The 10316-nt window shown below is 28.4% G+C and overlaps 1 protein-coding gene across 1 annotated transcript in view; it reads left to right on the top strand.

The window, feature by feature from the left end:
- LOC111621507 overlaps nucleotides 1–10110 on the top strand; it is a 55595-nt gene extending 45485 nt beyond the window's left edge. The window contains exons 16-27 of the mRNA XM_023363662.1: nucleotides 798–850; nucleotides 3249–3342; nucleotides 3554–3670; nucleotides 3776–3864; nucleotides 4553–4698; nucleotides 4815–4933; nucleotides 6071–6194; nucleotides 6274–6434; nucleotides 7212–7300; nucleotides 7378–7521; nucleotides 7617–7779; nucleotides 9923–10110. Coding sequence (XP_023219430.1) covers nucleotides 798–850; nucleotides 3249–3342; nucleotides 3554–3670; nucleotides 3776–3864; nucleotides 4553–4698; nucleotides 4815–4933; nucleotides 6071–6194; nucleotides 6274–6434; nucleotides 7212–7300; nucleotides 7378–7521; nucleotides 7617–7779; nucleotides 9923–10006 — 1383 coding nt within the window. The 3' untranslated portion in view covers nucleotides 10007–10110. The remainder of the gene's footprint in view (nucleotides 1–797; nucleotides 851–3248; nucleotides 3343–3553; nucleotides 3671–3775; nucleotides 3865–4552; nucleotides 4699–4814; nucleotides 4934–6070; nucleotides 6195–6273; nucleotides 6435–7211; nucleotides 7301–7377; nucleotides 7522–7616; nucleotides 7780–9922) is intronic.
- The last annotated feature ends 206 nt before the right edge of the window (nucleotides 10111–10316 follow it).

The raw sequence follows: 10316 nt of genomic DNA on the forward strand, positions 1-10316 counted from the left end.
AAAAAAAAAACGCGATTATATTAAAAAAAGTTGTGATTACGATTTTTAAGCTTAGTGCTCAACATAATCCCTCTTGAATCATCCCTATCACCCCCCAATAAATCATACAACGGCGCAGTCCATTTTAAACCAATGGGAGCACAGGTAGAAATGATTGACAGGTCAAATGACGTCACTTACGTGACGTGATTCACGTCACGATGAGGAAAACCATTTTGCACTGGACAGTACATATAACATTGCTACGAGAAAACTATCAACGAAACAAAAATAATTAAACAGAAGAGCAACTTGAAAATTATAGGGAAAACACATCGAATCAGAGACAGATTACATAGAGGAAGAGAAACAGTCTTTTATATAGGCTATATATATAAGCTATATTACATATAAATGTACGAACAAATAAAAACCCAGTGAAGCGGGTACTTGCGGCTAGTTTAACATTTTTGACAAGTATAAGTCGCACATTTTTTACTACTTTTTGGGGCTCAAAATCATGGTGTGTCTTATACTCGAGAGAATAGTTAAATATTCATTATTGATAAAAAGAAAAACAAGCAATGCCACTTACTAAAAATATANTTGTTATTTTTACTCTTTTTATATAATTATTTCAATAAATACTTTAAAATTATAAGTATAATGGGATGCAGAATATGTGCATCTTTCCTTAAGAATTTCTATGATAAAAGTAATTGATGAAAATAAATATTGTAATTACTTTTTTGGTATGTAAAATAAATATTTTCTATTTTTTAATATTTTTAATGAACTAATACATAAATCTTTTTCAGCCGTTTCACGAGGTTATTCTTGCTGCTTATAAAAAACACGGTAAAATATTTGGGTGAGTCAATTTTTCAATTCACATTCATTTTTTAATCATAAATAAACTGTAATTATTGAATTAAAATTATTTGGCTTTCTATATTATAAATCACGCATAATTGTTTTTGAAAACATTTAATGTTATTCTTCTAAAATCTCTATAAACTAATTAATTACTTTAAAAATTTTCATTTTTGTATATTCTTTATTTTATTAGGTAATCTAAATGTTTAGATCTTAATATTTTGCGAATCAAAACAATTATAACAAGTCATCTATATATATATATATATAAATTAAGATATTTGTTTGTTAGTTTTGCACATATTGGCTGTTCGACCAATTGCTACGAAACTCGGCAGTTACGTTCACAAAATTTCACCCCAAATTATCCATTGGATTTCTGTATATCGATTCATTTTTGTCTACATTTAATTTACATGTAGCTTCATCAATTGGAAAAATAATAATAAACTAAACATAATTCTTACAAAAAGGATATATTGTTAAAAATATATGTTATACTCATTAAATTATAGCGATAATTATATAGCGCGAAATAGACACGCTATTATGCACCATTACGCAATTACTGCGGCAGGTAGCACACAGCACATGTTTGCATGGAATGGAGTAGTGTTTTCCCCTGACCATCATTATTTTCCTGTTAGCAATAAGTAGTGCTGGTTATGTATCTAACGGAGAATATTTTTGAATTGAAACAGTGTGACTTCGAGTGCAAACCAGAAGTTCGTATATAGTTAATCAGGTCCTATTGCTATTAAGCTTTCCATACCTTGTCTCAAAATTCATTTTTCTAACTCCGTTCTCGAGATTAAGGTAGGATAGTCAGACGGACGGTGGGAATTTATGTTTACAAGCTTTTGAAATTGCAGCCCAATAAATACCCTCTAGTAACCGAGTCTATAAAACCACCGAATACCAGTAGTTGGTTGTGGGTTCGCGCATGGCCAATGGACTAGCCACGTGAAGTTTTCTAGGTTTTCTTCGCGTTGGTAACGCTTAAATTGGTGTCAGCTTTACATTAGTCTTCCCGGTATGCATCCTCCTCGGCAGATCGCTCACGTGTCGCGTTGATGTAACCAAATAAATCAAACTAATTCTAATAGTTTTTCTATAAACACGATATTTACGAGGACACACATAACTGCCACGAAAACAGGACAACTCACCCATCTGATTTCATCTGCTCTTATTAAGTCATAAAACCATTGCCCCAAACTACCTTCATTGATACTTCTTAAAGATGTTTTAACGTTCAGTCAAATAATGTACCATACGTGAAACAATTTTAAGACACAAAGTAGCGCTAGGAGTCTTTTTCTGTGCCAATATTTATTTTTTCCTAATTATTATACTACTTGGTGACATTGTTTCATTCAAAATTTCTTGTAGTTATAGTCTATGATGTGCACTTCATCCACTTACAGTTCGTTCATCTTTTGTGTATGTAAAGTAGTGAGTTTGTGGTTTTTATATACTTATGATGAAATATGTTAGCAGGTTTTCCGTAAAATATCCAAAATTATCGACTTTTCCTCGGGTTACAAAAACATCAAATTATCCTGAAATTAACAGCGTTTCATACTTTCAACATTCTTACGATGATGCTCTTTACAGATAGAGATTGACATTTACCCACCCCTGAAAGCTTTACTGTTACTCTAATGCCGCATTACAGTCTGGTTCCAAGCTTATCGAATTAGTGACATTTAACCTATAATTATAATCGTTGTTTCTGGTGTTTATATTCATAAATATAGTAAAAAATTTTCAAAACGAAACGCGACGGTACGTGCTGAAGTTATAGAATTACATTTCTAATAACGTATGAAAAGAGAAAAGTTGTAAAAATGTTACAACTCACATTTAGAATTTTTTATCCTCCAATGTAAGTGTTTTATTATTTCAAACACATATTGAAAATGCCGAACTTTGTATTGACGCACAGATAAAAACCATCAACGTAAAACCCATGGACTGTTTTAATTGTTCTACCTCAAAGAACATACCGTTTTCTAGGCAGCACTTAATTTATTAATTGTCATTAGATTAATATTCAGACTGTACGAACTTCCTTAATTATAATTAACAACAATAAATTATATAAATATAATTAAAAATTAAGTAAAAATATTAAAAATAAATAATGCATTAAAATTGAAAATTATGTAGATGATATAGTCTGTACTTTTATTCCAAAATTCAATAAGATAATAAATTTACAACAATTTTTAAATTAACTAAATGAATTAGCTTGAACTCAGCATTATTTTCATTTCCTATATGTTAAATTTCGAAAGTACGATGTAATTAACTATTTAATATTTTTTTAATTATATAACATTATATAAATTTTATATAACTTATTTCTTACGTCAAAATTCCGATTCTAGAACTTGTATGCCAACACACGACTTGTGGATATCTAAACCAGAACTGATTAAATACATCCTTGTGAAAGACTTTCCAACTTTTCATAATAGAGTGGTAAGATATATTGATAATTATAAATAATTTATATGTTTATAATTATGGAAAATTTATTTTTTAAATTTGAGAATAACTTAACTTGCATTAAATTAAATGCAAAAAACCAAAAGTTTTATAAATAGTTTTGTGTGATTAGTGTATTTAAAGTCGGCTTTAATGCATTTAATAGATTGAGCGATGTAAATATAACCTCCTTAAATTTTTATAGAAATTTGATTTTGGAGATGAAATTTTTAACCGTATGGTTAGTGTACTGGTTGATGAAGATTGGAAAAGAGTAAGAAATTTGATGAGTCCGACATTTACCAGTAGCAGAATGAGAAAAGTAAAAGCAATTTTTATTAATAAGATGCAAACTGTGATAACTAATTCATTTATTAAAACATAGGAAATCATTTCTTAAAACATGAATTAAAATTTTTGTTTTCAGATGGCAAATTTAGTTAAACAATGTGCAGAATCGTTAGCCGCACGTTTCAACGAAATCGCTGAAAAAGAACAAAAATTTAATTGCAAAGAGTATGAATTTATTTTATTATCCTTCCTTTAAATACCTGCTAAATATATTATTAATTTTAACAGTTAACGAATTTATGAAATAATTGAAGACATGACTAGATTAATCTGCTATGGTACAAAATCAAACTTTTAACAAATTAATGTCAAGATATTATGTAATTAATTAGGTGTGAAAACCCAGTATATTAAGGAAATAGTGTCTCGAAGAGAGTATTACACTCTCATTTAATTTTTGGAGATCTTTGAGAGTGAAATGCGAGAGAGGAATACATTACAGTTTTATGTACTGTATAGTACTGTATTGTACATGTTACTTCAATCTTCATATAATAAAATTGAAAATCAATTTTTATGATCCTTAAAATATTTTTAAGTCATTCCATAAATTTTTAACTAACAAGAAATTAATATAATAATAAATACAAACGATTTCCCTTTTATCACATTAAACGAACCAAGCAATGCGTGTAAAAAATACACGTTGAGTCACAAATCGAGATTCGTTTCTTGAAATGCAGTTTCTAATACATTATCAAATGGATATATTTAAGAAAAAGCACAGAAAAATAAGGCAATTTCATAAATAATAATAAAAAATAATATCACAAAAAGTTTATTGTGTTATACCGTATAATCAATATTTTATAAAATTTACTGATCACATGATAATTATTAAATCTTTTAAAAGGTTAATAAGTTCATTTACTATCGACGTCACTGCATCCACTGCATTTGCTACGAAAGTGAATGCACAGGAAAATGAAAACAGCGAATTTGTGAAGAATGCTCGAATGATTGCAAATAGAAATATATCAAAACTAACGTTTTTTATGTGTAAGTATTTATTTTACTGTTATAAATAAAATTTCGATTATGCACTTACGTATTTATATTTTACTCCGTAAAAAATGAATAAGATGTTTCTCATAAATATAATTTTTATTTAATAGTTTTCGTTGCACCGAAACTTATTAGTTACTTAAAATTGGAAATTTTCCCGAGAAAAGTATTAGAATACTTCAGGAACGTCGTTTTGAAAATCTTGGAAGAGAGAAAACAAAAGAAAGTTGTAAGAACAATTAACATGTATTGCAAAATATTTAAACATAAATTTTATAAAAGATGTTTATCATTTCTTATATAATGTAAACATTATTTATTGGTTAAAAAAATTTTGCATCGTTTTACCCAGTGGCGTAGCGTGGGTGTCAGCCGCCCGGGGCGGAGGAAAATTTCGCGCCTCCTTATTTAGGTAGACTATCTCAATTTAAAAGACTAAAATTCAGTTTCGTCACAGAATAAGCAATGAAAAATTNGTTGTAAGAACAATTAACATGTATTGCAAAATATTTAAACATAAATTTTATAAAAGATGTTTATCATTTCTTATATAATACAAACATATTTTATTGGTTAAAACATTTTGATCGTTTTCCTTACAACGTTTTTCTTTTCCTTCCCAATGTTTTAAAATGCGCTTTGTTAAATGTGCATATCATTATAAAATACATTCTAAAACAGTTTAATTAACAAGGATTTTTTGATTAAAAATTTCGGTTTTGTTGATTTGCCAAAATTGGACTTTAAATCTCCTTAAAATACATAAAATATGAAAAACACGAATTAATTTTTATTCTTTTACTGTTTTAATCGTCGAAATTAGTATAAACTTTGCTGTAATTTTATGTTAAGTTTATTAGAATAAACGTGTTTAAAATCAATATTAATCACAATATAAGCTAATATTAATTAAACTGATTGTCATAATTGGTCTCATAATTTCTTTAATAATGAATTGTATGTCATATTCTCGCAATATGCTTTCTTCTGAAAAAGTTTTCCTGCTATCTCTCGTAAGTGTTTCAGTTAGTCTATTACTAATGTTACAATTTCTGTGCTATTAAACATTTTCTAGAAACTTTGCAGCGCATGTATTCGAAAGCGGCAGTAATGTAGGATTATATGTACTGTATATTAACAAAACACTAATACAATTTTTAAGAATACACTTACAGATAAAGATGCATTAATTTAAATATTTAACATCCTAATTTCACATTTACTATAAATTTATTTATTACATAAGTTATTAAAATGTTTAAATTGTAAATAAACTTGACAATACAGCAAAATCGTTTTGAAGTAAAATAATTAATTGTTTGATATTAACTAGAAAATAAATTGAAACATTTAATGTCTTGTATAGAAAGGAAACGATTTTCTTCAATTAATGATGGACGCTCAAGAAGGCGTACTTGAAAACACCGCCGAAGATTTGAAAGAAGTAGACAATGAAATAAATAATTACAAAGTTCAACCTAAACACAAAAGTATTGCTTTTCTTTTCTTTATTATACATTAATTCCTGTTGGTGACTTATTTCATTAATATTTTTAACGTTTATTTTAGCAATAAGCCTCGAAGATATCGTTGCTCAGAGTATTATTTTTATTATCGGTGGCCACGACCCAACAACAGCAACTTTGACATTCTTCTGCTATGAAATGGCATTAAATCCAGAATGCCAAGAGAAATTGTTGAAGGAAATAGACGAAATATGGGAAACACATGTAAATAAACTTCTTATTTTTCATAACTACAAGGATTTTAAATATATTCTTTATGTTTTATTTTATAATTTTAAATTAAAACTTCTTAAACAACTGACTGAAGAAATGTAAAAGCATTTCTTAATACGAATTTAGAGGTAAAAATTTAAATTTACTGGGAATAGAAAGACAAAATAACTGTTTATTTAAGATATATGCATTATTCATTAATTGTTTTGCAATTTAAATCAATTAAATGGCTGAAACATGTTTCTTCGCAACACGAAAATTAAAGGATATCTATATTATGAAAAATTTCAATAAAACTGATACAATGACGTTTAGCCTACTCTGCTTATACTGTGCCTCCCCTTCCTTGACATACGATCATTTAAATAAAACAAGTTCTTTTCAAATCTTTCCGCCTTACGGGCACTAAGAGAGCCTTTTACCAAGTCCAACGTGGTTTGGCCGGGCGCACAATGAGGTGGATAAAAATGAGAAAAGAGAGCCAAAGTATCCTGGAAAACATCTCTATCAAATTCGGGCAGATTTATCGCACAGCCCGGATTTTATCCCGATTCTCAAAACAGTAAAATAAGTTGATCCTTAAAGCTTCGCCCACTTGGCGGGCGTAGAGAAAATTGCTGATATTATTGTTTCCTTTCTATAGGATATATTATCTAATAATAGAACATTTAAAATCGAAATAATCAATCATATTTCCTAACCATTAAAATTTTCTTACTGCTTTTTATTTTATTTTTTGTGAAAAGTTTATTAAATTACAAATTTCAGGATAACGTGGATTTCGATATTGTCAGTAAAATGACTTATCTTGATGCAGTTTTAAATGAAATTTTACGAATACACAATCCAGGTGTAACGTAAGTACAATATTTTTATTTAATAATTAGCCTATAGTACATCTACTGTAGTAAAGAATAAATTCGTTTAAAATTAGGTTACAAAGAACAGCTTCTGAAGATTATAAATTACCTGAAACGAATATAACAATAAAAAAAGGAAGTAGCGTCATAATTCCGACATACGGCATGCATCACGATCCCGAATATTTTCCAGAACCAGAAAGATTTAAACCCGAAAGGTAAATATTATTTAAAAACTTCAAATTTAATTTAAATTTCAAGTAAAACACTTCAATTATAAATTATGGATTTTTTTTACCCGATCTATTTACAGATTTTTACCCGAAAATAGAGAATCCATTAAACCATATACATTTTTGCCTTTTGGCGAAGGTCCACGTAATTGTATTGGGATGAGATTTGTCACTATGGTAATGAAAATTTGCATAGTTTACATGCTGCGTGATATCAGACTAGTTGCCACGGAAGAAACACGGGTAAATATATTTTTTAAACGACAAACTGTAATAATTTTAATAGATTTATATAATTTACTGAAACAAATACGTTCATATCAAAAATTTCGTACGAACGCATTGAATTTCAATAGAAAAAAAAACACAAATTAATAAAATTTCCAAATATAATATATAATAGAAAAATACAAATATTGATAAACTTATTTGTAAATCAATCCTAAATAAATTTATTTTAGTTTAAAACCTTTAGTTTAGTTTAGCCTAATATGAAGTTTTAAAAATAATAAAGTAAGCGATGATCATTTCATTTCCTTGAAAAGTGAAAAAATACTTTGCGATTACATCGTTTTATAGCGTAACTCCAATCGAACTTACAATCAAATTCAGTTCAAAATACTGATATTTATCCAAATAAAATTTAAAGAATCTACTGTATTGAAATACGAAAAAGCATTCAGCTCAATACATATCAATAATTTATTAATGAAGAATGTAAACTTTCTTATGATTTCAAATTCACAAACATAAAAATAAAAAATCTATCAACTAGTGCTACCTGTTATGAGATTTTGTTATTGATAACTTTATAATGGCAAAAGACTTAATTTTGAGTGTATGAATGAGTTTTATGAAAAAGTGCAAATGTTAATTACGAATAAAACCTGCATTAAGCCATACCCCTCTCTAGATATGACACATGACTTCCTCTATCTTTCTCACAACCTCGATCTTTTATCACCAAAATTTAATAGTATTAATGCTCTTCATTGCAGAAACGAAATTTATCCTGAGATATTAAGCGAAATAGATACTAATGCACACGCACACTTACAACATACATACATATTCACGGAATTTTTTTATCGCTTTTTTTTAATTTTTGGATTTGAGTGGTTTCAAAACGTGATTTGCAAAAAAACTCTGATGGTCAAATTTGATTCCAATACTTTCCTTGTTAAGTAGCCTATATATACAACAGCTGTAAAGTAAAAATAGAAATAGTAGAAATAAAAGTTAAATAATATGATGGAATTACAATTTTTTGTAATATAATTGAATGTTGATTTTAAGTCATGGCTGTTTTCTGGCCCTTCAGTGGCTCAGTGAATAAAGCCACAAAAACATTTGTAGTTGACACGTGGATTCGCGACCCTCCAATAGGCTGGCCGCAAAGAATTTTCCATACTTTCTGCATGTTTTTAACACCTAAATGGGCGTCCAGTTTTTCATAGAAATCGTTCTCAGGTTGCTCTCCTTTGGCAGATCACCCATGTCTTGCACAGATGTAGCCCATAAAAACAACCAAGCAAGCTTTTTCATTCTGTCAGTAGCTATTCCACATTTTGATCATATCCAAACACCCTGATACAAATATATGCTACTATGCCGTCACAAAAAATAGAAAATTATTAGTCATTGGTTTTTGTTTTTGTTTTTTTGTCATTTACTTCGATAATAAGTAAAAGCGCCCTACCATTGCCTTCAAAGAAGAGCATTGGAAGTGTAAAATTATTTTAATTCAAAATTTGGTTAACTCTGAATAAATGCAAAATGTTCCAGGCAGCATGAACTGGTTTATAAATAATCCTAGTAATACGGGACTTCCAATAGTCAATTACCAAATACTTTTACCTATAAAATCTTTACAGTCGAAAGTTTTTTGAAATCATAGTCAGCAAAATTCAAACTGATATCTTCACTTTTGACAATACCAATTTATTAGGGAACAATATTCTTACCTGTTATATGTATCTCTAAAGTCAAATTGCTGCACTCAATAACAAATAGAAAAATTAATGAACCTATATAATTTTTTGCAACTATTTGGGCTGCAATTTACAAAAATTGTACATTTATAAACACCCACTGTCGTCTGATGTCTGTCCGTCCGTGCCTTTTTTCGCTGTACTGTCTTTCCTTAATCTGAAAACGGAGTTAGATAGATGAAAGCCAAAACCAGTTATGAAAAAATTTGGACAAGAGGCTTTCATAACATAAGAACTTTCGGTGCAAACGGGTAATGTTATTTCAATTCGAAATTTTCTCCTGAACAGAGTTACATAGATGACCGACATGACTCTGTTGTTAACGGGAAAAGTATGATGTTTTGTTTAATGATTTAGTAACGTAATTTATAATTTTTCTTTTCGTTCTTTTATAGAAACCATTAGAATATTATTATGGACAAAATGTACAAGTGAAGGAAGTGATTTTGAAAGCTGAAAAGAGAACTCGATTTCATTAATTTGGTTGACAAAATTCCTACAGTACAGAACAACTGTTTCTGTAATTTAAAAAGAAAATAATAATTGTATTTATAACTTTCTAATAAATAATTTGACAAGAGTAGTCTACACATTTAAGATTTTGTGTATATATATGATTATTATTTACAGTTGTATATACAAATATACTTATTGTATATGTTATAATTATACATATAATTGTATACATATCGCACCCCGGAAAGAAAAGTGACACAACTCAAAAATGCAATATTTGAGAAAAATCTACTTAAAGAATACTATAAAACTTATAGTATAAGCTGCTTTTAA

Source organism: Centruroides sculpturatus, unplaced genomic scaffold, assembly GCF_000671375.1.
Source record: "Centruroides sculpturatus isolate CEXI.00-Female unplaced genomic scaffold, Cexi_2.0 scaffold222, whole genome shotgun sequence".
Classification (NCBI taxonomy): domain Eukaryota; kingdom Metazoa; phylum Arthropoda; class Arachnida; order Scorpiones; family Buthidae; genus Centruroides; species Centruroides sculpturatus.